At 53.0% G+C, this 25,142-nt stretch overlaps 3 protein-coding genes across 5 annotated transcripts in view; 1 reads left to right on the forward strand and 2 right to left on the reverse strand.

The window, feature by feature from the left end:
• The first annotated feature begins 3,133 nt into the window (after nucleotides 1–3,133).
• On the forward strand, nucleotides 3,134–8,658 carry LOC122733362 (nascent polypeptide-associated complex subunit alpha, muscle-specific form-like). 3 transcript variants are annotated; one of them, XM_043973684.1, is made up of 7 exons: nucleotides 3,134–3,248; nucleotides 3,736–4,755; nucleotides 5,354–5,510; nucleotides 5,920–5,981; nucleotides 6,397–6,442; nucleotides 6,872–6,913; nucleotides 7,035–8,658. In XM_043973684.1, the coding sequence occupies exons 1-7, from the start codon at nucleotides 3,246–3,248 to the stop codon at nucleotides 7,079–7,081; spliced, it is 1,377 nt and encodes a 458-aa protein (XP_043829619.1). In that variant the 5' UTR covers nucleotides 3,134–3,245; the 3' UTR covers nucleotides 7,082–8,658. The 3 variants fall into 3 exon arrangements, with proteins under 3 accessions (XP_043829619.1, XP_043829617.1, XP_043829618.1); XM_043973682.1 differs by lacking the exons at nucleotides 6,872–6,913; nucleotides 7,035–8,658 and having other exon boundaries at nucleotides 5,920–6,534; XM_043973683.1 differs by lacking the exons at nucleotides 6,872–6,913; nucleotides 7,035–8,658 and having other exon boundaries at nucleotides 3,136–3,248; nucleotides 3,739–4,755; nucleotides 5,920–6,534.
• Nucleotides 8,659–11,995: 3,337 nt separating this feature from the next.
• RPS4X (ribosomal protein S4 X-linked) lies at nucleotides 11,996–15,811 on the reverse strand. Its single transcript, XM_043974094.1, has 7 exons — nucleotides 15,739–15,811; nucleotides 15,447–15,524; nucleotides 13,909–14,089; nucleotides 13,544–13,641; nucleotides 13,159–13,330; nucleotides 12,598–12,755; nucleotides 11,996–12,150 (listed from the first exon to the last, which is right to left on the reverse strand). The coding sequence occupies exons 1-7, from the start codon at nucleotides 15,739–15,741 to the stop codon at nucleotides 12,049–12,051; spliced, it is 792 nt and encodes a 263-aa protein (XP_043830029.1). The 5' UTR covers nucleotides 15,742–15,811; the 3' UTR covers nucleotides 11,996–12,048.
• Nucleotides 15,812–17,092: 1,281 nt separating this feature from the next.
• Nucleotides 17,093–25,142, reverse strand: part of CITED1 (Cbp/p300 interacting transactivator with Glu/Asp rich carboxy-terminal domain 1) — a 151,846-nt gene continuing 143,796 nt past the window's right edge. Inside the window, exons 6-7 of the mRNA XM_043974180.1 lie at nucleotides 18,026–18,106; nucleotides 17,093–17,656 (exon numbers count right to left, since the gene is read on the reverse strand). Coding sequence (XP_043830115.1) covers nucleotides 17,127–17,656; nucleotides 18,026–18,106 — 611 coding nt within the window. The 3' untranslated portion in view covers nucleotides 17,093–17,126. The remainder of the gene's footprint in view (nucleotides 17,657–18,025; nucleotides 18,107–25,142) is intronic.

Consider the following 25,142-nt stretch of genomic DNA (forward strand, 5'->3'; position numbering starts at 1 on the left):
GCTTCCTGTTTAACCCAACTGGGAGAGGAATCTCTTTGTTCACTCTTGACTAGCTGGAAAGGGGATTCCTTAGAAGGAATGGCCGAAAAGGAGTCACTGGTTTCAGGAAAATATTTCCAACAGTTGGCATCTCTGCCCACACATAGCAACTAAAGTTGGAGATCGTTGAGATAAGCTGAACCTGGGTCTTAGAGCCCCTGGCTGCCTTTTTAATTTTTGTGTTTCCTGAACATAGAGATCTCGAGATGGACAAACCGACCTTAGTCTTGTAAACTGAACTGGTTAAGAGAGCCCAGGTCTCTCAGTGGGAGCCAGGAAATGGCAGGAGCATCAGAGAGGATGACTACTGACAGGAGGAGGGTTATTAGCCAAGCTCTGTTGTCTTTTTCTGGCCTGGTATGCCAGAAGACATGGACCTGGGGGAAATTGTAGGGCAGTGCAGAGAGGTGAAATGTCCAATACCCATTCAGCAGTCCCTCAAACTTCATCATGCCTTGCTATTTCAAGCACCAATCTCCCAGGAGAATATAACAGTTATACTGCTTTATATACTGTGGCTTCTCAAAGGTTTGGTGGGTTTGTTTGTTTTTTGGGGGGGTCAGTATAAACCTTTTTGCACTTTTGTGTTTGGCATTTCTTTTATGAAGAGGAAATAAACATATTTCCTATGCTACACTATATACTCTTTCTTTCTTTCTTTTTGCCAGGCATTGAGGGTCAAGTGACTTGCCCAGGGTCACACAGCTAGTAAGTGTCAAGTGTCTGAGGCCCGATTTTGAACCCAGGGCCAGTGCTTTATCCACTGTGCCACCTAGCTGCCCCCTACACTATACACACTCTCTCTCTCTCTTTTTTTTTTTTTGGCAAGGCAATGAGGGTTAAGTGACTTGCCCAGGGTCACGCAGCTACTAAGTGTCAAGTGTCTGAGGCTGGATTTGAACTCAGGTACTCCTGAATGCAGGGCTGGTGCTTTATCCACTGAGCCACCTAGCTGCCCCCTTTTCTTTCTTTTTATTTTTTTACACTATACACTCTTGATGTTTATTATCCATTGAGTATCTTCCTCCCCTCCCTCCTCCCTTGGGAGACTCCAGATATAAGTCAAGACAGGAGTAAGGAAGGCAGGAAAGCAACATTTCTTAAGCACCTACTATGTGTTAGGCATTCTTGACGAACACTATCCATTGAGTGCCTTTCTCCTCCCTTCTTTGGGAGACTCCTGAAGTGAGTCAAGACCTAAGGATGGAAATAAACATTTATTAAGCACCTACTATGTTCAGCAGGCACTATCTTAAGCACTTTACAAATATCTCAATGGATGCTCACAACTCGGGAGGTAAGTGCTATTGTGCACTTTACAGTGGAAGAACTTAAAGTTATCAGTGACTTGCCCAGGGTCACAGAGCTGGTACTCATCTGAGGTTGAATTTGAATTCAAGTCTTCCTGACTCCAGGCCCAGTGCTCTATCCACTTTGCCACCTAGCTACTGAAGACATTTTGGCTTTAAGTAATTTGGGCTTATGGAGTGGAAGTGTAAAGAGACAAAGAGGTTCCCTTAGTAGGGAGGGAAAGGACTCAGCAACCAGGTATGCCTTCCTCCTTCCAGTAGCAGCAGCAGCTGCTATTATTGTTACAACTCTAAAATGTAAGCTGGAAGTTTCCTTAGTATTCTGATTTTGTTTTGTTTTGTTGTTTTTTGCAGAGCAATGAGGGTTAAGTGACTTGCCCAGGGTCACACAGCTACTAAGTGTCAAGTGTCTGAGGCTAGATTTGAACTCAGGTACTCCTGAATCCAGGGCCGTTGCTTTACCACTTTGCCATCTAGCTGCCCCCTTAGTATTCTGATTACCAGAGAGAATTCTAGTTACCCTGAAGCTCTCTTTTTTTTGGGGGGGGGCGATTGGGGTTAAGTGACTTACCCAGGGTCGCACAGCTAGTAAGTGTTAAGTGTCTGAGGCCCGATTTGAACTCAGGTCCTCCTGACTCCAGTGCTCTATCCACTTCCTCACGTAGCTGCCCCTACCCTGAAGTTGTCTTTAAGCAGACATGCTAATATATGAATAAATGACAAATCATTTTAGACTTAGGCTAATAGCCACAATAGTTTTGTTTTTTTTTTCTTCTCCAGTGGGATATGTCACTTTAAAGGAACAGTGTGACAGAGAGAGGTGTACTTACTCCCAGTCTACCTTTGGGTAAAGGGGATTCACTTCAGAAGGTCAGAGAAGCACTCCAAGCAAAGGAGGCCAAAAAGGCTCCCAGGGAATTCAAACCAAATGGCTGACAGAGAGGCAGAGAGAATGCACTTCTGGTGTTTCCCTTGGAAGAGGAGGTTTCAATGAGTCCAATTCAAAGGGACAGATGGGAGGAAATGAGAAGTGATTGTGGGGGTAGGCGTCTCTGGTTGGTGCATAGACCACTGGTCCAGGAGTTGCCAGAACCCTGAGTTCAAATCCTGCTTCCGACACTTTCTTAGTTGTGTGACCTTGATCAAGTCATTTAACCTTTCTCGGCTTCAGTTTTCCCTTTAGTAAAATGGGCATAATAATGACACCTTTTCCACAGGATTGTTTTGAGGATCAGATAGATGCTAGCTAAAAAGGGGCTGGGCCGGGCCACGTGAGGAGGAACGAGTGCCTGTCCCCCAGTGAGCCCCCTCCCTCGGTCTCTGTCTCCCCACCCTCCGGCCCCAGTCCGAGTCTCCGTCTCCGTATCTATCCCCGCCCCGCCCCCACCCTGCCCCGCCCCCTACCACAGTCTCTGAGTCTCCGTCTCCGTATCTCTCCCCACGCCCCCCCCCCCCACTTCTCGGTCTCCGTCACTCCCCTGACACCGCCCCCCGACCCCGACCCCGCGCCCGTGCCCCTACCCCCAAGCGAAGGGGGGGGGGGGCAGGCCCTCAGTCGGCCTCCCAGCCGGAACAGGCCCCACAGACCCCGCAGGCCACGCCCCTCACGCCCCTCGGCGCTGCCCGGACGCGGTTCGAGGACCCGGGGCGGCACCCGCAGCGATTCCGGAGCTCCCATTGGCCGCCGTCCGCGTCTGTCCGCCGAACTTTCCCGATTGGCCGAGCCCTCGGGAGGCGGGTCTATGGGGAAGGCGCCCGTTGGCCGGCAGGGAAGCCCTATGGGGGTGCGGCACGGGTTTTGAAAGCGAGGCTGCTGGGACGACGCGTGTAGAGAAGGTGCTCCCGACTCCGAGTCCTTCTGCTCTCCGGACGCAGCCAAGGGACCGGCGGGTCGCCATGGTAACCTCTCTCCCGAGGTCCAGCCCTCGGAGCCTTCCCCGGCCACGGCGGAGGAGCCAATCGTTGGCCCGGTCCGGCTCAGCTCGGGGGCGGGGGGGCGGGCCGGGTCGGGTTCAAATCCTGCCTCCGGCCCTCGGAGCTGTGTGCGCCTCCTGAGGAGGGCTTTTCCCTCCTGGGGCCTAGAGGCCCGCCCCCCTCCCCCCCAAGAGGACACCGGGCTCGGCGAACTCTTCAGGGCCTCCTGGGGACGCTGAGGCCTAGAGCGGTTCCGGGGTGGGTGAGGGGCGGGGCAGTTCCCGGAGTTCCCGCTATCCCGGTCGGGCAGGATCAGCGGGGGCGGGATTTGGGCCCTGGCGGCCTCCGTTCGATTTCCACAAGGGAGGCGCTCGAGGGTGGGCCTTCTCCAGTGGGGGCCCGAAACGATCAAGCAGTCAGTCCACAAGCATTTACTAACTGATCTGTGTAATTGTGCTCTCTCCCCACTCAGCAGTCCCCCAACAACACCCTTGGTTACAGAGCTAGCTTTGCTGAAGAGGCCCAGGTCATTGCGGAGCAGCTGCAAGGTCAAGGGGGAGAGGATGTATCCACCATAGAGGCCGAGATCCCACCTCTCGACCTGACTTCCTCGGCCTCTTTTGTGGACCCGCCGGCCAGTGACCAGGCCCAGGGGCAGCCCGGTGACAGCCCCCTCCCCGCCCCCACTCCAGATCCAGGCCAGGAGCCTCCCGCAGCCACCCCAAGTGAGCAGGGCCTGCTGTTTCTTGAAGGGCTGCCACCTGTGGAAGGAAGCATCAGCCCCGCCGAAACCGATGTTGATGCCAGTGCCGATTCTGTCGCTTGGCCGCTTAACGTGACCATGGAGTTATGTGGCCCGGCCCCTGATGCTGCAGCTGGTGGGGAAGGGGCCCTGCCGCCAGTGCCAGATCATCTGCTTAGCCCAGACACTCCCCCAATTCCAGCCCAGCGGCTGGACAACAGAGCCGGTGGGGAAGGGGCCCTGCCTCCAGTGCACAACCGCTCCCATCTGGCCATCATGACCTCCACCCCACAGGGAGCCTTAGGAGGGCTAAGGCTGTCAGAAGAGGCGTCTGCTTTTTCCTTCCCCGAGAGCCCCCCAGCTCAGGAAGCACCCACTATGGCTGGGGCTGAGCAGCCCATTGCTAGGCGCCTCCTGGGGCCTCTAGCAGCCATAGGCAGCCCACCCAAGGCCCCAAAGAGTGGCCCTTTGGGGAAGCTGGTCCAGGAGAAACGATCCCTGGGCGGGGCCTCTTCAGCTGTTTCCAGAAGGGGGCATCAGGTCCTTCCTTTGACTGGGCAGAAGAGATGGTCAGCTGTCCCTTCCAGAGCCTCTGGCATGCCTGTCCTGCTCAAGTCCAGAAGGGAACCCATGGCACCTCCAGGCCCTAGGCAGCAAAAAAGCAGGAATAGCGAGGCAGGCGGGATGAAGGAAGCAGAGCCACCAGCCAAGGCAGGGAATAATCCTCCCTCAACAGCCAAGATGTCTCAAGTAAGTGAGCTGCTCTCTCCTCTGTCTGCCACTTCCTAGATGCGCTCACTGCTTCCTAGACCTTTCTTTGTGTCTTTGATGGGGAGAGTCAGTGTGTGAAACAGTAAATACTTGTGGACCAGCTGACTGACTGACTGACTGACTGACAAGGTAGAAGCTGAAGAAGGCAGTGGGGCTAGCCACTGACAGGTACCCATCATGCAGTGCCTGTCATGAGATCAATGCTTCCCCCAGCCAGTCACTACAAAGTTCATGGGGAAGGCCTGGGTCCTTGGCTTCAACCTCACTCTGGTACATCAGGCTGTGCTGTTTGCCCTCCCTGTCAGGACATCAGATCCTCCCCCTCCTGTGGGGTTCTGTGCTGACCAGTTCTCCCTCCTGGGTAAGGGGTGCATCAGGTTACAGAGGCAAAAGCAGTGGGTAAGGGGCTGGGTCCTCACTGCCACCTGCCTTTCCCCCATCAACAGCCAATGCTCCCAACTAAGCAAAATGGATTAATAGCCCTGATTTTGTGTGTGTGTGTGTGTGTGTGTGTGTGTGTGTGTGTGTGCGCGCGCGTGCATGCACATGCATATGTACACATACATGTATACTTCAGCTCCTTCACAGCAAATCGGTGCCACCTCAGTTCTCCCTGCATCAGAGAGGCCCCAGTGCTCGAGATCCAAAGACCAGCAGAGACCCCCAGGCAGCTCGAACTTTGAAGCCGATAGCTCCTAACCAGGGCACCCGATCCAGAGCACCGTCCAAAGCAGGTGAGTTCTCTGAGCTCGGGACTCTGGGAAAAGAGGATTGTAGACAGAGCTTGGCTGTGTACAGACAGTCACTCCATGGGTTCTAGTCCCCTTCCCAGTATTCACCAAGCCAGCTGAGCTTCTTTTATCAGCTAGGGACCAAACTGTGAAGCTGCCTGCTGGGCTTGGTTCAGAGAACCCCAACCCTCTCAGGGGTGCCAAGTGCAACTTAGTACAGATCAGGGGCTGAGGCAACTTGGGGCACACATTCATTGCCTGTGCCCAAGGCTGCCTCTCTTGGCCACAGACTAGTCTTAGGCCCCTGATCCCAGAGTGTCTTGATGTTCCATGCCAGCAGTGGGTGGCCCTGCTCCACATGATTGGTCTTGCCCAAAATGATCCCACCTGGTTTTGTCCCCTTCTGTTCCAGATGAGCAGCCCTCCAGGCAGGACAGGAGGCATCAGGCTTCTTCAGGACAGACGTGCCCCCAGGTAAGGGAAGTCTGGCCTCCCAGCCAGTGGGTCCCTCTCTGGAGACCCAGATTCTTCCTGGTAGCAGCTTTGATGAAAGAGGTAGGGAACCACGCTGCCCCCACCCCCCACCACAGCTGCATAGGGGACCTTTCCTTTCTTCAAGATGGAGTATGGTATAAGATGCAACCTGGATGGCATAACCAATGGACACATGACCCTGGAAGGGGCCATCTCCCAAAGCTTTCATTTCTTCATCTGTAAAGTGGGGATAATTGCAACAATTTCTGTGAGATCCGACTAAGATGATGGGTAGAAAGCACTTTCTAAACAATGCACCATGCCCAGAGGATCTTGGTCTTATCCCTTCTCCTGGGTAGGGAGTAGGTTTGGCTGAACTATGTTAACCTCTTTCCTCTGGTGTCTGTTGGGACAGTGCCTTGTGCTGCAGAAGCAAGTGGAGGACCTCAAAAGCCAGCTAGGTATGAGGGCAGAGACAGGGGCAGGCGGTCAGGGTGGCCCCATTGTCCTTGGCAGCCAATCAATTCCCTTCCTGAACTTTCCAGGAGAAAACAATGGCTTCTTACTGGGTGAAGGCCCACGTTCATGGAGGGGGAAAGTTGTGGGGAGAGGGGTTGCATGGGTGGGTGGGATGGGCTGAGAAATTAGAACCTGGTTTCTGTCTAGCTTGGAGGCCCCAAGTGAGGAGTCTGTGGGAGGGCAGCAGAGAGCGGGGTGGACTTGTCCTCCTTCAGTTCTTCCCAGGGTTCCTTAGCCTCATAAACACCAGGAGAGATGAAGTGGGGGATGAGGGCATTGGTCCTGAGTCGGGTGGCTAGATAAGCACAGACTTCAAGTGTGGGCTAAGGGTGACTGCTGTCCCAGGCCTAACGAAAACCCCTTTATTGCAGCCGCCATGCAGTGCCTTAGTGGGGAGCTCCAGGGCCTTCGAGGTTGGTAGTTGAGGGTGGGGAAGGAGGTTGGCTGGGGTCTGGAGCGGTGTGGGAGGTGCCGAGGCTCCCTGTATTCACTTACTTCTCCCTTCTTCCTCCCTTGGCTCTGTTTGCCTGACAGGCTCGGCCCAGGATCCATCCACAGCCAACACAGGGGGCACCACCTGAGTGCCAAGCCCTGGACTCCAGGGCCCTCTTCTCCCGAGGCAGGCCCTACCATGGAGTCTTTGCAGGTTCTTGTCTCCCTTGTTCTCCCCTTCCCCTCATCCCCCACCCTAGAACATTGGCACTAAGCACATGTGCTTAGTGGGGGTCTCCAGTTCTGATTGGAGGAGTGGCTGGGGCCAAGTTTGAGAGGCCTCGTCACTGCAGGGTGTTAGTGTGGTGACCTCCAGCTATTCTGCTGAGTGGTTGTTCCCATCCCCACTTGGGACCCCACTCCCCCCCTTTAGGTAGTTTGTCAAGAAGCAATGCAAGGAGAGAGCTGGGTTCAGATCTCACATCCGATGAGATCTCACCCTGGGCAAGTCAAGTCACTTCATCTCTTGAGTTCCCTCATGCTGATAATTTCTTCCTGCTTCCACTGCACTTATTGTGGCTGACGAAAATGCTGCTCTCTGGGATTTTATTCTAAGGGCTTAGATGCCAGAGCATGGAGAGCATTTCCTCACTGGGAGTTCTCTAAGTGATTCCCTTCACAGATGCCCCCTGACACCCCCCTCCAAGTTGTACAGCATTCCCCACCTACCCCCCCCCCACCTTTGTACAAATGAAGAAATTTTGGCCCAGGGAAACTGGGTGACTTGCCCAACGCCAAGCAGATAATGAGCATTGCAGCTAGGATTAGCACCCAGGCCCTCATGTTTCAGACAAATTTGGAAGTTGTTATAGTGGCCTAGAGTGGTGGGAAAGATGGGGGCAGATCATCAAAGCTAGGGTTTGGCCTGGGTTGTTTTGTTTGGGGGGGGGGGGGCGGGGTATCACAGTGTTTATGGAGTTTGAGATGTCAGTGGGACCAGGTGAGCAGAAAGGTGGCAGTGTAGCTCTGGAGATGAGGTTTGTGGAGGCCAGGCCGCCCACTGGCTTCAAGCAGGGCCCACCTGGTCCACATGAGGACAGGGGTTTAGGTCTCCTCCTGTTCAGTTAGGGTAGAGCTGCTGTATTCAGTTTTTAGCAAGGTCCAGGCAGGGAAAAGCTGTCCTTTTAGGTCAAGCAACAGTGTTATTACCTAATTCATAGGTTCATATACAATCCTCTTCATGTTATGTTTATAATAATAAAGACCAATGTTAGAAAACTGTTTCTGCATGTTTGTCCCTTCAGACCATTAGCCTCATCCAAGCTGGGGCCCAGCAGAAGCATTCCCAGGGGGCCTCTCTTGGGCGCCCACCCTTCAGGAAGTGCCCTTCTTGAAGCCAAGGCTTCTCTGGCTGTGGATGCTATCTTGGCCTGTCCTTTGGACCCAAACCCATTTCAATTAATACTAGAAAACCTTCGTTCTCAGTTCTGAGGGCTGGTTCTCTGGATTGGGGACAGATATATGGGGAAATTAGGTGATGGAAAACAAGAACAATAATTTTGTTTAATTCACAAAGTACCTGTCTTGGACCCCCCTGTACCCCATCTCTCTAACCTGCCGGGGCGGGGGGGGGGTTATATCTCACACTAGGTATCCTTGCAAGCATCTCAAACTCAAAACCCCAACTTTTTTGCCCCAAGCCCCTCCCTTCTACCCAATTTCTCTTAAGATGAACCACCATCCACCCAGCCTCCAACCTTCCAGTCATTTGCCATTCCTTGGGGCAACTAGGTGGCACAGTGGATAAAGCACTGGCCCTGGATTCAGGAGGACCTGAGTTCAAATCTGGCCTCAGACACTTGACACTTTCTAGCTGTGTGACCCTGGGCAAGTCACTTAACCCTTATTGCCCTACAAAACAAAAAACATTTGCCACTCCTTATTGCCACCCAGCTTTTAGTTAACTATAGCAAATGGACAAGAAATTGCTTATTCAGCACTTATGTGTGGTGCTGTGTTAAGGGTTGGGGATACAGATAAAAGCAAGCAAGCCAGTTCTTGTCCTCAGGAAACTTCCATTTGGACAAGAAAATAGCCCCTCAATTCAGGGAGCCAGTGTTGTCTGCAAGTGTCTCAGGGCCTAGTTCCTGGCAAAAGCTCCCTTGGCAGAAACCTGTATTCCAGGGGCAGGATCTAAGGGTGACAAGATTCTGTGAGAGGTGGAAGGGCACAAAAGTCCAGCATTCCCCTGTTCATAAAGTGCACACACACACGAAGGGAGCCTGGGTCTGCCTTCCAGAGATCCATCCTAATGGGAAGAGCTGGAATGGGCATTACAGATGAGAGGCTGGTATCTGACCAGGTGGCAGTGGAGAGCTGGCATGTTTGCTGGGAGTCCAAACAAATGGTAGTCCAGGGCCTAAAGTGAGGGTCCAGTTCCCCCCTGGCATTTCTCACCACCCTTCTGTCCTTCCTCTCCCCACTTCCTCCTCCCCCCCCCCCTTTTCCTCCTTCCTTCCTCTATCCCTTTCCTGGCCCAGGGTTGTTGTGAGACTCAAATGAAATAACATCGAATAAGGTGCTCTGCAAAACCTGAAAGTCCTAGATAAATACCAACTATTGCTACTAAGCAGCCTGACTGAAGAAGCCCAAGGAAGTTTTTTTCTGGCTTCTGCTCAGAGGATGGCGCCACCTGGCTGAGGCTACCATAATAACCAGCTGCTGGAAGCAAATACTGTCCCTGCCAACGCTGCCAGTTCCCCAACTCTGTAAGATGCCCGTTTGGGTGCCCGCAATGCTTCCAGTTGCTGAGATAATTAATTGGCTTTGATGTTTTCCCTTGCCCGTGTTTGCTTTGCTTTCCCTGCCAATATTATAACGATCATCACTTGCCCTGGGAGTGTAAACAAGCCCCAGGAGAGAAAACGAGGCTGAGCAGCCAAAAGAACCCCCTTCCCCCGCCAGCCTTTGGTAACTTGGCATCTGGGGTCTCTGGCCTCTGCCCATCCCCTAGGACTTTAGATTTAGAGCTGAGAAGAGGCCTTTGGGCAACGTCTCACACACACACACACACACACACACACACACACACACACACACACACACACAGCTGGGATCCAACAACCTCATTGTATAGCCAGGGGGACTCAGCCTCCCCCCCCCCCATTTTCCCTCATCTCTCCCTCCCTCCCTTTGGGTCCCAACTAAAACCCCAGCCTCTATAGGGGAAGCCTTTCCCCAAGACCCTTAATGCTAGTGATGACTTCTGCTGATCACTTCCTTTTTATGTTTGTGTCTAAGGTAAGCTGTGAGCTCTGAAAGATGAGTCTTCCAGAGTCCAGGCCTGGGTGGGTGCTCTATCCATGGCAGCAGTAAGCATGAGAGCTAACTGCTAACAGTGAAGTCACAGAATGACTTTGTTTTGGAACACAGCCACATTTTGTATGAGGTTTTTTTCCTTAACCCTGTTTGCCTCAGTTTCCTCACCTGTAAAATCATAATAGCACCTATCTCCCAGGGTTGTTGCATAAAACAAATTAGTCTATTTATAAAGCCTTCAGCATAGTGTGGATACTAAATAAATCAATGTGCGTTGTGCGTTCCCTTCCCCTTGGCCCTTGGGGCTACTTGATACCATGGGAAAGGATCCGCTGGGGATACTGTAATTATGGCTTGCTCACCAAAGGCCATTAAGGCAGCTGAAGCAGGTGCTCTGGAACACTTAGATCTTGGTCGGACATCAAAGATGCCAAGGTCACCCACTGCGTTCCGGGCCATCAACCATCATCCTGCCTTTTGTCCTACCACTGGACTCCCAATGACTGACTCAGGAAGAGAGTGAGGCCTTTGTGCAACTCTGCCTCACTTCAATCCAATTTACCTACAAGTCAAGACCTATGGGTCCTCTTCTTCCAAATGAAAGACCAGCAACATAGCTGTTTGCAAGGTTACTACACAGCTAGGAAATGGCATGACCAGATTGCAAGGTACCTGTCCTGCTCTGTCATAATAGAACAATGTGACGCCCAAATCCAACCTAACATTCCCTTTGAAAGCCAACTCTGGACCAGGCCAGGACAGTGATTCAGGCGAGGGTCACCGTCATTCTCTAACGTGTGTGTGCGCACGTGTGCACACACATACACACACACACACACTGATCAAGACACAGCTGATCCCAATCTCTCCAAAGTAATCTCATAAAACCATTTATGTGAGCAATAGCTCACTTCCATTGCCTCTTCTACCCCCCCAGGGACATCTTCTGTAGGGAAGATGAGCACAGAAGAGTGCTGTGACCTAGAGGACACAGTAGGGAAAGCACTGCAGCCCAAGTTTAATTTGGCCCCACTAGCTGGGTCATTTCCCATCAGTCTGCCTCAAGTGTAAAAAACGGGGACAACGGCTAGCTAGTACTTCCATCCCAAGGCTGCTTTGAGGCTCAAATGAGAGCCTATTTGTAAACAGCACTTAACAAAGTGCATGGCACACAGTAGGTCCCCTACTCAAATGCTTGTTCCCATTCCCTTTGCAAGAACATAGCTAGCAGCAGAGCAGAACTGGAAGCCAGGGTACTCATCCCAGCTGACCTTGGGACTGCAGCCCACCTGGTCAGCACCAACTAATGGCCCCTCAGTATCTCCTCTCCTTGGCAACTGTGGGCCTCAGAATCACATAAACCTTTCTTGTTTCCTCCCATGCTGTATCAGCCTGCCCATCAACAACTCACCAAAGGCCTCTGACCTTAACCGTAATTCCAAATTAATGCCATTTCTCAGCTTACCTGACTGGTAAAGGAGGAGGAGCAGAGGGAACTAGACCAGCCAAGGCTCTGGACTAAACTGTGGCATATGAGAAAAATCACACAGCCTTTGCCCAACTCTGCAAGAGTACCTCAAATCTGGGCCCGCTCCCTGAAGCCTGGATGCAGCACCAGCTGATGCCCATCCAGTAAGGTGAATGGGGCTCCTCTCTTAACTCAGAGGGAGTCACCCAGCCCTGGTGGCCGGCTCCTTTTCTGGCCTGGAGGAAAGGAGCAGATATGGAAAGACAAGGAAGAGCAATACTTTGGAAGGTCTATATTTGGCCAGAGAAAATGTGGTTAACAAGCCAACCTTCACCCATTGTACTGTTTGGCTGCTAGCCTCTTGTCTCTCTCTTCGGCAATGGTGAGGCGGATGCCCTTGCCTCTGGGAAGAGAAATCCAAGGCTTGTTACCCTGGATTGGAAAAGGCAGGAGTTAGAAAAGATCACAAAGCTTGCCCAGCCCAGCCCCAGATGGCATCTGGAAGGTGCCCAGCAGGACAATGCACAGCCACACACAAGGCCCAATGGAGCCCTGAGCTGCTTTGCTCTGCAGAGCAGCCTTGGGGCATGAAGCAGCTTAACCATGTCTGTAAGAACCCAGTGAGTCAGCCTCAACACCCACTTGGATGTTTAATCAAAGGTGAGGGGCACACCTCAATGGTCACAAACTCAAACCCCCAGTCAGGTCAACTCAAGAGCTTAACTCCTCTCTGGCCAAGACTGCCCAGCCTGAAGTGTTCCAACCTCAAGGTTGAGCAGCTCAGGGCCCCTCAAATTTTCCTTCTGACTGGAGCCTCTCGGGGCAGCACCCTGGTCTTCCTCTTCCCAAACTAGAGGGAAAAGGACAACTTAGACTTACTTTGCCAATCACAAAAATGTTGGAAAGCCTGGTGGCAAAGCTGTTGCCATTGGCATCCTTCACATGAACCACATCAAAGGAGCCTGGATGTTTCTCCCTGTTGGTGATCATGCCAATCCGACCCAAGTTAGCTCCGCCAGTCACCATGCACATATTCCCTAGGCAGAAAAGACAATGATGGGCACTGAATGGAAATGGGGATGGATGATGGGGGCACAGCTCAAGGAGAGTCTAGTCCAGGGGTCAGACCTAGACCTTTGAGGAAGGCTCCTCTGACCTCAGAGGCTTTCTAGGGCTGACCTGAAGGCTGGATTAGCATGACCTCTAAGGTTGGCAGTAGGAAAGGTATAGATTTGAAATCAGGGGAAAATTTTAAATTGACAGTTATCTGTCCAACGTCTCCTATTTCCCCCTTGGGGTTTGCCAACTCTGGGGTCACTGTTTCCTTGGCTGCTGCCCTAATTTGTACTAATGCCCACGAAGCTGCCACTCGCCACAGATGTCAATGTCATGAACTCCCAAAGAGCCATGTGACAAGTTCCAACACATGCCACCACGTACCAGTATCAAATTTGATGAAATCTGTGATCTTGCCTGTCTCTAGATCAATCTGAATGGTATCGTTCACTTTGATAAGCGGATCTGGATAGCGGATGGTGCGTGCATCATGGGTCACCAGATGGGGAATGGCCTTAGTGCCCACAAAGGTCTTTCTCACTTTGCACAATTTATACTGTGAATACATGAAGAACAGTCACTTGAGGATGGGCCTTGTACTAATGCTAGACTTGGCATCCCACTTTTGACAGTTTGGGACCAAGCATGGCCAGGCCCTTAAGGTGCCAGGAATCAACATGCCACACTCCCACCACCACCTGAGCCACTCTGATCAGGAAGTCTGCCTTTCTCACTAAGGGGTGCGGGGGTGAGTGAGCAGCTCACTCACCTTTGCCTCCTCGGCTGTGATGCGGTGAACAGCAAAGCGGCCCTTGGTGTCATAAACCAGACGGAAATGCTCGCCAGTCTTCTCAATGCTGATGACATCTGATTTCAACCAGGTGTAACAATGAAAGGCAGTACTGGGAGCCTTCTCCAAGAAACAGGGAGCCCCATGAGCAAGAGAGGGGACGGGGACCTACCCAGGGTAGCATATCAGGGGAAGACACAAAGTAGTGAGAGACTTAAGAGCAAGGGCCTCCCGGCCTGGTGGACTCCAGAACCATGGGGAAAACCTGGTGGGCTATTGAACTAATCTTCACCTGTTAATAGCAAGGGAGACAGGGCCCCAACCTCTGGTTACCGGCCACTCACCCATGAAGCCAGCAGGGTAGGTCGTGTCTGTGCGGACTTTGCCATCAATCTTAATAAACCGCTGCATGCAGATTTTCTTAACCTCATCCCCTGTCAGGGCATACTTGAGACGGTTGCGGAGGAAGATGATGAGTGGGAGGCATTCTCTTAGCTTGTGAGGGCCTGTGGATGGTCTGGGAGCCTGTGGAGTCAAGGTCACCTTTTAGCTCCTCATGGGAAGGACAGGGTACCCCACAAAGTCTCAGTGAAGTATTTTTTTTTGTTTTGTTTTTGTGGGGCAATGAAGGTTAAGTGACTTGGCCAGGGTCACACAGCTAGTAAATGTCAAGTGTCTGAGGCCACATTTGAACTCAGGTCCTTCTAAATCCACTGCACCATCTAGCTGCCCCAGTCTCAGTGACGTATTAAGCTTCAATAGCTTGAAACTGCACTAAGGCTTTTGGGACACCCCCCAAGCACTGGCCTGCATAAGGGTGTGGCTCACACCCACCTGTACTGAGCAAGAGTCATGAGAGTGATTTGAACCCAAGCTTTCCTAACACCCAAGCTAGCCTCTGGAACACCCTGTTGACAAGCCCAGGAAACATTTTCCAAACCCCCAATTAGAATGGTGATACCCCGCCCCCCCACCCAACTGGCACCAATGAGAATTACAAACAAAGCAGCACAAATAACCCCTTGACCCAAATCTCCCTGTCTTCATATTCAGAAGAAAGAGCCTTCCCACGGTCAATGTCTTGGGGAAGATGGATAGCCACAGTGGCCACGGTGCATCCTGGGAAGGCTCTGGGGTTGGGCAGGACAAAGTGGGCAAAAAGAGCAGGGCAGAGAGCACACCAGTGATGGCCCATGCAAGAGGAAAGTGACTGGGAGCCCTTGGAGAGGGAGACCCCAGAAAGGGACCTTTCCCCAAATTCCCAGCTACCCCCACAATAGCTACACCTTGCATGGGCGTGATGTGCCCAGGCTTCCATTTCTAATGAATAACGGGGTGGCTGAAGAGGGTCCAAGCCCCGACTTTCTCTTTTCCCTCTTGAGATAGAAGGTGGAATCCCTGATGGGGGAAGGGGGCAAAGCAAGGGCAGAAGGGCTGTGGTGGCAGGCTGAGCATAGCAGTAGCATCCGGAGTCAGTCTAACAACGTGCAGCTCAGGTATGGAGGCCGGGGGAATCTTGGGACAGGCTGGTCATCCACCTACTTCAAAGAACCCGGATCTTAACGCTTAACCCTTGGACTACTTAAACCCTACAACTTCATGTGGACCTAGGGCCTCAGTTTCCTCCTCTGTAAGGTGGGGGCTTGCTCGCTTTCAGCTTTGTCTTTATGGCTCTGACCAGGACACGTTTGAGACAAAAGTTAAGTGACGTGGCCAAGGTCACCCCGCTGGCCCCTCCCTCCATCCTTTACCTCCTCCCGCGGTGGCTGGATGCACCTCAATGTTCTGGGCAGGGTCCTTCTCTACCGCCCCCCCTCCCCGAGAGCCAGCCTCGGCCCCGTGACCCCGAACAGGGCCGGCACCTCGTCCCGGCCTTACTCACAAACACGCCGGTCAGCTTGTCCAGCATCCAGTGCTTGGGGGCGGCGACGCGCTTCAGGTGTTTCTTGGGTCCACGAGCCTGTGCCCGGACGGCAGGGGATCAGCTGGGGAGGGGGACCCCTGAGGCTCCCCCGCCCCGCCCCGCTCCCGGGAGCCCCAACCGGGGAGAGCAGGGAGAGTGCGGGGACGGGCTGCTGTCTCCGGAAGGAGCACCGAGCGGTCCCGTCGGCCCTCCCCGGCCCGGAGGATGGAGGCAGATAGGCACTGGGCCACTGGCGAGGAGAAAAACTCACCATATCTGAGACGAGCCGGGAAAAGGGCCCTCAGCTTCCGGCGAGCCAAGGAAATAGGCGAGGACTGGGGCACGCCGAGGCCCCGCCCCTTCCGGCGGCCGGAGGGCCGTGCGCGTGCCGCTCTGCCGCCCCCTACTGTCCGGAGGCCGACGCGGGGGGGCGGGGCCGGGCGGCCTAGCGCCCCGCCCCCTGCAGGATGGGGCCGCTCGGAGAACGGTCCGGCCCCGAAGCCCCGCCCACCACCCACCTGGGACGCCGGCCGGCGTCACCCTCGCCCCCCCATCCCCCCCTCCCGGTTCCGCCCCCTGCCGGTACCCATCCCCAGCGCCCATCTCCGCAGCTGAAATTGGGACCTTCCAAAGCCACCCCCCGCACCTTTGAACAAGCCGTGCCCGAGGCCAGCCCTCCTCTCGGAGCTTCCCTCCCCTATGGGAACCTCATCCCTTGTCCCTCCTAGCCCCCAGTACTGGTGAATTAATCAACTCATCGGGTTCCCACCACCCGCACCCCACTCCTAACCCTGCACCCGAGCTTCTCTGACGTAAGGGAGGACTTGGGGAGAATGCCTAATAGGCATCTGGGGAGGCTGCGCGATCTGGAGTCTCAATCGGGCCTCTTCTTCCCTGGGTCTTGCAGCATCTGTGGCCATGTAGGAATCCCCAAACCAGGGCAGGTTGGGAGGAGGGGACATGAATGTGGAGACACAGACATGGGAGAGGCCCAAGGGAGTAGGTCTCTCTAGGCTTTCTGGCCCTGCCCCCTTATCTGGCTCTGGTGTTTGGGCTGACAAACAGCCCTTTGGGGCCGAGATTGAAGGCTACAACGGGAGGGACTTTAGAAATCAGGATTCCACATTTAAGACTGGAAGGGAACTTTGAGAAATGCTGTGGAAACTGAGGCTTAGACGGACATCAGGTGACTTAGATGATCAGTGTCAAAACCAGTGAGTGTGTGAGGCAGGATTTGCACTCAGGTCTTGGTAACTCCCAAATCGAGTGCCCAGCACTGTGTTGTGCTGACCCTTCTAGTCCAATCCCCAGCCTCATTTCAGACCCTGAGGTTGTGTCTTATCCAAGGCCACACAGCCCGATTTCAGCCCTGGTCCTTACCACAAGCCAGCCGGCTTTCTGGTGCTTGAAGTGGGATGCCCCCACCCCCCCTTCTTGGCCATCCACATCCCTCTCCCCCCAAGGCACAGGCACGAGTCCCCTCAGAGAGAGTTGGCTGGCAAGAGCTATACTCCCGCAGCCGAGCCACTGGGGCAAAATCTCTTTATTGGGATTTACAGGAGATCACCAGGCACAGAAGTTTACAAGGGAGGCCAGCTGAGCTGGGGCCCACTTCCCCCCCACCCCCCCCGGGGTGTGCATGGCTCCCCCTCTGCCCCTTCAACTGGAGGGCAAGTCTGTCGTGAAGTCAAACTCATCCTGGCCCAGCCAGAGCTCAGGAAGCTCACCAGCTTGGTCCAAGCCCAGCTCCACCACCAGGGCCATGAGCACCTCCTCATCTATGGGGTCAGAATCAATGAGGTTGGGGTTGTGGGCTTCGGCAGAGGCAGTCTCTGACTCCTCGGGCTGACTACCCCCCACAGGCCAGGTTGGTGTGGGGGTTTCCTCCTCTGGGGGCTCTGTGCCAGGCACACCCTGGTACTGGCTATTGAGCTTCTGCAGCTGCATGCTGGCCAGCAAGGGGGACTGTGAGTGCAGGCTGAAGGGGGATGCCTGGGAGGAAGGGGCGGCGGCAGGTGAGAGTGGCTCGGTTGGCTCAACTGGGAGTCCCGACGAGGTCAAACGGGGTGCCTCAGGGGCTTTGTTCCCATTCATGCCAACCCCAGAGCACTGAAGGAGGCTCCCTGCTGTCCGCTCTTTTATACCCAGCTTTGGACAGAGCACAGAGCTCATCTCTTGTAGACGGAACCCTGGAAGACAGAGAAAAGAGCTAGAGAACTTCTTCTTCGGCAGCACAGGCCTGGGGGTGGGCCGCCTCTGGGCTCTATGGCTATGCTGCAAGCAAACTCCTTCAACTTGAGCCCTGCTTCAATCCCTTGGGCTGACTCATCACTCACCTTACATGTACCCCCAAAGCCATCTGTTGTCCCCCCCCCCCAGGCCCCACCCTTGTCATCAGCTTCCTTCACCTGTCTAGGACCTGCCAGGAAGCACTTGAGGTCTTCCTAGGACATGTACCATAGCAATGGTCTTCACCAGATGGGGAACTGAACTGAGAATGAGGCCCTCCAGTGGAAACCCCTCCTATTACAGGGGAGGAAACTGAGGCACTGCCTTACCTGTTTGCCTGAGGCCACGTAGCCCAGTGCTCTCATCAGCATGTGGCGGGCTACTGGAGGGACCAGCCTGGTGGTGCTCTCCTGCAAAGAGAAACTAGTCCCATAAAAGGAATTCCCAAAGTGAAATCTGACACAACGGGATTTGCTAAGCACCTACTGTGTGCTGGGCACTCTGGGGGGGGGGGGAGACAGGAGGAGAGCCCAGTCTGCTGGGGTAGAACAACATGTGTACAGACGACTAAACCCAAAATCTGTGCCCAAAGGGATTTCTGTGGGATGGAGATGGGGATGGTGTAAGAAGAAGCTTCCTGGGGTTCTAGTGTGGACTGTGCTTGGAAGAAAGGGAGGGATTCGAAGTGGGTTAAAGTGAGGGGAGAGGGCATTCCAGGCATGAGGGACAGCCCTTGCAAAGACATGGAGGCAAGGTAATGAAACATTCCACGTGGGGAACAGCAAACAGCTCAGCTGGGCTGGAATGTAAAGTGCAGCAAAGAAAGGAAGGCTGGGGTGTGGTTGTCAAGTCAATAAGCATTTGGTGAGGACCTACTATATGCCAGGCACTGTGCTAAAACCTGGGGTGACAAAGAAAGGCAAAAGACAGTGCCTTTCCTCAAGGAGGACACACCACAGGCAAGCTTGAGACAGAATACACTGGAGAAGGAGCACTCGGGAGAGGGAGGGGGGAGAGAGAGAGAGAGAGAGAGAAAGAGAGAGAGAGAGAGAGAGAGAGAGAGAGAGAGAGAGAGAGAGAGAGAGAGAGAGAGAGAAGAGAGAAGAGAGAAGAGAGAAGAGAGAAGAGAGAAGAGAGAGAGAGAAGAGAGAAGAGAGAAGAGAGGATCTGGGGCAAGAGGGTGATCAACAGGGTCCAAGGCTGTAGAGATGTCAAGGAGAGAGACTAAGGAAAAGCACATTGGATTTGGCAATTAAGGGACCACTGGACTGGCCCTGGATTCAGGAGGACCTGAGTTCAAATCTGACCTCAGACACTTGACACTAGCTGTGTGACCCTGGGCAAGTCACTTAACCTCAATTGCCTCACACACAAAAAAAGGGATCATTGGTAACTCTGGAGAGAGCAGTCTGGGTAGAATGAGGATAGTCATAAAAGGGAGGAGAGATGGATCACATGAGGGGAGATGGGCATGTTTGGAGGCAGCAGGGAAGCAGTAGACAGGAAGAGATCGAGGCTACCTTATCATGTGAGACAGGGATAAAGGAGAGGGTTGGGGAAGGCACCTGGGTGATGGGAAATGAGGAAAAGGGGAGGAGAGGGCACTCATGGCCAATGGTCTCCATTTTCCCTGTACAGTCTGAGACTAGGTTCTCAGCTTGGGAGGGGGGGAAGCTCGAGGAGGGTTGAGGAAACCTCTGGGAGAATGGGAGACGTTAGATTGCCTCGCCCCACTGAGGGCCCAGTTGAGAGTCTATGCCTCCCTTTTTCTGCCCATCTACTCCTGGCCCAGCAACTCCCTTACTCACTGGCCAAATGAAGCCAAAGCCCTGATTAAGGGCCTACTATCTGTTCTGCCTTCATTTGCTGTTGCCTTAAGTTCTCCAGCCTGGCTCTCCCTTCCCCCTCCCCAGCCCTGGTGGAGACGGGACCTGCCAACTGCCCCTGCAGCTGCTGCAGCCCCACCTACCCCCCCCACCCCGGCCCCCCTGCAGCCATGAAACAGAGAGTTCTCACTGCCATGGCCTTGGTTCAATATCAGAAACAGATATTTCCTGCCCCTGGAGGGGGCAAGTGCACAGTAGCCATGATAAAACCCTATCTGATGCCCAACTTGGTGGAGGGAATAGAGATTGGAGAGTAAGGTAATGGGGTAAGGTAATATGACTTCTCTGTCTGGCTTTTATGGCCTCTCAATCTGACTGCAGATGGATTCCCAGATGGATTCTGCATTCTGCTATGCCCCACCCCACCCCCTACAACTTCTAGCTGAATTGTTCCCTTTGCAGTTAACTCCTAAGCCATCCCGTCTCCAGACCCTTGCCCAGGCTAGCCCACATGCCTGGAACACACTGCTTCCTCACCTCCACCTTTCTTCAAGAGTTTTTGTATTTCCTCAAGGTTCAGCTCAGGTGCCCCCTCTTCCTTGAAGCCGTCCTGGATTTCTCCAGTTGTTGGTACTCTCTCCTTCCTCCAGTCCCCTTGCATTTATTTATCCATGTACTTGCTGTCCACTCGACTCCACAGGCCCCCTCACCCCACCTTGGCGAAGTGGATAGGGGACTGCACTGGGAATCTGGAAGACCTAAGTTCACATCTTACGTCTGGAACTTCCTAGCTGTGGGACCTCAGGTAAGCCACTCAGTCCTTCTGAGCCTCAGTTTCCTCCTCTGTAAAAGGAGGTAACGACTCCTAGGCCTGCTAGGAGGTTCCACTGAGACTGTCCGTGGAAAATTGTTCTCTTATGCCAAAGCTCTGGAAATATACTGGTGGTGTTTTTGTAAATTATTGCTAAAACTGTGTTTTATAAATTAACTTGTTCCAGTTTGGGCAGCAAGCATTTATTATTAATTAATATTATATATACCAGTAAAGAATTGACCGTGTGGCAGCTAGCATGAGCAGGAACATGAGCAAAGCCCCAGATCCATGCTAATAGTCTCCCAGAGAGACAGCCCATGGTCTCAAGGAGAGTTCCGGAAGACCTACAAAAGCTACACTGTCCTAAGACAGAGAGCATGTACCAAGAGGGCCAAGAGCCAAGAGACAGAGCCTGGTGTGGTCAAGGACCTCTTCTGATCAAAGCTCAGTGGTTAGCATCATTCACTTCCATTGATTGACATGACTTGAGGGTAGTCTAAATAAAAATGAACTCTACAGATGAGATCAGGGAAGAGTATGCAAAAGACCTCGCTGAAGGGCAAAGGTGAAGTCCAGTACCTAGGTGTGGTTCTTCATGCAGCTAGACAAGAGAGTCTATATCCATTTCTTTTGTTTGCCGAAGTTCCTCTCAAGAACTGGACTTTCTGGAGTATGTGTGTATGGGGGGGGGGGGGGAAGAAGGGAGGACTGAAGCTGATCTCCAGGCCCCCCAGAAATCCACGATTAATCATTATTTTCTCACATACCCCACCCCAAGCAGCACAGGAGCTGACATTCAGGCTCTTCTACCTCTTTTGCTCAAGCTTAAACACTGAGAGAAAGATGTATTAAGGCCAAGGGACCTTGAAGAGGTAGTGAGCCCTTTGTCTCAAGGGCCTTCACTAGACTTCTATCTTCCTCCTGACTTCTTTTTCCCATTCCCCAACCAGGAGGCTGCAGGAGGAGCCAAGAAACCTGGTATGAAGACAAACCTGGGGTCAGGAAGGCTCCACCAGTGGATCACAAGCTCTAGCAGGTCCTACCAAACCACAGACACTCTGAGGGCTGAGGCCAAGCGGAGCCAAGTGCAGAGACTCAGCACCAGGTTGGCCACTAGGGGACAGATTGTACACCCTGGGCAACTAAAGTGTGATGGAGCAGTCAACCAGCTCTAGGGGCCTAGTCCTTGCTTTGACACTCAGCATCTGAGATCTAGAGCCAAGAAGGCCCTGATGTCACCCAGTTCACCCCCGTCACTTGACAGAGAGGGAAATGGAGGTGGAAGGGTCACACACTCAGCAAGGATCTGGGGTGGGATTCCTGATTCTAAGTCGATGCTGTTTTGTTTTAATCTCCAATGGCTTCTAGTGGCTGTCGCCCACTGTTAGGATAGGAGGTGATCAGGGGAGGCTTCATGGAGGAGGTGTCCCCCCTCTCTGCCCCTGAGGCAGTGTTGTAGGAAGGCTTGCATCAGTCAAAGGTGAGGCTGGATTGCAGGCCGGACACTGGGCTTTGGGATCAGCTAGCTGTTTCTGTGAAGCCCAAAACCCTACAGGTACCTGCCCCCTCCACCCAGCTATTTCCAAAGTCACTGCTCCAACGGAGCCCCATCTCCCTAGGCCTCTGTTTGATCACACCCCTCCCTCCCTCAGAAGCCACCCCCCACCTCTGTTCCAGTTGGCTCCAAAATAACAATCCCTCACCTTCTGCCCCCCTCCACCTCACAGCAGATAACCTTCTTCAGAGCTCGTCATGCATCCCTCTGCCTCTGCCCTGCTGAGGAGCCTCATGGCCCCACCTGGCGGGGCCTCAGCCAGCAGCCACACACACAGACCATCATTGGGTGTGGCCTGGAGGCCTCACCATAGCAGGGGCTGAGCTATGAGGATGATGTAGAACCAGGGCCTCTATGCTGCTGCTGGGCCTGGGCCCACAGAGCCCCAAGACAGGAAAGGGATGCTGGGCTCCACAAAGCAGGCCAGCTAGCTCATCCACCGTGTGCACCCGAAGAAATGGGGAGCTTGGGGAGATTTGTACGAACCGAGGCTGAGTGAAGGGAAGATGAGCCACTGCCCCAGCGCAAGACTTCAGATGGCGATCTAAGACATGCCCAAGGAAGATGAAGAAGTAAGTGAGAGTCCCTGACCCAGTTCTTCAGCTGGGACATCTTTGTTACAAGAGAACAACAATAAAACAAAACAAAAAAAAACAAGGCCATTGCCAGGCCTGCCCTAGGGAGACCAGGGGGGAGGATTTGGGTTCGGGAAATAACAACAGCAACAGCAACTAAATGTCCACTTGAAGGTTTGCAAAGTATTCCATATACCTTATCTCATTTGAGTTCCACTAGGTAAAAGCTGGTTCTCACAGAATTGTATATGTAGGAGGGGAAACTGAGGCAGAGCGGTGAAATGACTAGCTGGTGGATTGGACTAGCTGGCCTCCAGATCTATGCTAAGGCCAAGGCCAGCTTCCAGCTTGAGCCGTTGAATGAACTACCCTGGGCATCCATCCCCGCTCAGGTCAATGAGTGTGTTTGGATTTAGCCAGAGGAGGACTTGGCTGCCGTAGCAGGGATGGTAGTTGGCCACTTCTGGATACTTGCTTCTTTCCCTCTCTCTGGGCCAGACATGAGGGACAGCCTAGCTTTTCAGCCTTGAATTAGAAGCCTTCCCCAGGCCTTGTTTGGGGCATAGGCCGACAGCAGGGACGAGCTGCTCAAATAAGGGAACCTGACCCCCTGGCCATGTGGTGGGTGGAATAAAAGGAGATGATGTCATGGCCTGAGCGGGTGGAGGGGGAGGGATCGACCTTCAGGGCCACCTGGTCCCACCAGCCCTCTCCTAGTACAGAGAAAGCAAAGGAAGCCAGGAGAGGGGAAAGCACCTGCCCGATGTCTCCAGGCTCTGATTAGCAGAGGAGCTCACACCTGCATGTGAGCATGCATGCATGCACACACAGGCACATGCATAAATGCATGCGTACATGCACATGCACGTATGCACATGCACACACACACACACACACACACACACGCACACACACACACACACACACACACACACACATGCACACACACCAAAGCCAGATGATGGTTCAAGTCCCACCTCTGCCACATTGGCACTCTAGAAGATTGAGAACAGTTGCTGCTCTAAATCTGTGGAGGTTGTTCCCTCCTCATCTGCTCCTCAGGCAGAGGCCCAGAGAGGTTCAGTGACTTGCCCTGGGTCACCCAGCACAGGCTGGCCTCCTAGGCCAGCACTCTACCCACTATTCCCCCTGCTGTCTTTCCCTCACCACAGGGCACTCGTTATCCCAGGGTGTCACAGGACCGATCCCAGCTCCTCTCCACACTCACTGGTTACTTCCTAACTTCAAACCAGCACCAGTGTCCGTTCGCTCCCCACTGGGCCTTGACACCACCTGCACCGGCCCACCCTTAGAGAGAATTTAGAATTTTAGAATCTATGGAAAAGGTTCACAAATTACAACTTGGATTGGTGGGTGGCTTCTAGCATGGGAGATCCCTCCTCCTAAGGCACCCATGGAAAAGAACAGCAAGAAGTGATGTTCTTTTGATGACTCTTTAAGCTTTGCAAAACACTTTGGGAAGCTTACTTTATTTAATCTTCATATCAATCCTAGGGGGTAGGTGCTGTTATTACCTCCATTTTACAGATTAAGAAATAGAGGCAAACAGAGGTAAATTGACTTGCCCAAGGTCACACAGCTAGGAAGTGTCCAAGCTGGGATTTGAGCTCAGGTCTCCCTGCCTTCAGGCCTAGCATTCTATCCACAATAATGGGCTAGCCACTCCAGTTCAACCCCCAATTTTGAAATTTCTACTATGTACCTGACACTGTGCTTGGCACTGGGGAGGGGATGCAAAGACCCAAAACAAAACAGTCACTGCCGCTGCCTGGGAGCTTCCATGTGGAACTGGGAACTCAAGGGTCCATATTCTGTCCGCTCCAGGTCCCTGCCCACTGTCCCTCCCTCCCTTCTCTCTCTCTGTGGCCATCAGCACAGGTGCTCAAGAAATGCTTGTAAGATGTACTTAGTCCTAAGTAGAGGTGGCCTGTGTTCACCAAGGTGAAGGAGTCAACCGGTGGGGGGAGAGGAGCCTTAAAAATTTTTCCACAATCCTAGGTATAGAAAATAGGTCTGCAGAACCTCTTACTGTTGCCAGTTTTGTTTTTTTTTTTTTGTCACCACCACATTCAGTGACGTGACCCCACATGGGGTAGAGACCCATGGTTTAAGAAGCTGTGCTCTAGGGGAAGCTAGGTGGCACAGTGGATAAAGCACTGGCCCTGGATTCAGGAGGACCTGAGTTCAAATCCGTCCTTAGATACATGACACTTACTAGCTGTGTGACCCTGGGCAAGTCACTTAACCCTCATTGCCCTGCCCCCCCCCATCTAATCAAAGGGGTCTTAAACTAAAAAGGACAGAAAATCGAGAACTCTGTTTCTGCAGCTCCACCAACCTGGACACCATAACTACACTGAAGGGAGACAAACTGCTGTATAGACACAGCCAAAAAGCCAATTCCAAAGGACTCATGATAGAAACTGCGCTCCACATCCAGAAAAAAGAGCTGTGGATTCTGAATGCAGACTGGACCAGACTGTTGCTACTTTGGGGAGGTTTTTTTTCTTTTTTGAGGTTTTTCCCTTGTGCTCTGATTCTTCTTTCACAACATGACTAATGCAGAAATATGTCTAATGGAATTGTCTATATAGAACCTCTATCAGACTGCTTTCTGACTTGGGGAGGGGGGAGGGAAGGGAGAGAGAAAAATTT

This window comes from Dromiciops gliroides, chromosome X (genome assembly GCF_019393635.1).
Source record: "Dromiciops gliroides isolate mDroGli1 chromosome X, mDroGli1.pri, whole genome shotgun sequence".
Taxonomy (NCBI): Eukaryota; Metazoa; Chordata; class Mammalia; order Microbiotheria; family Microbiotheriidae; genus Dromiciops; species Dromiciops gliroides.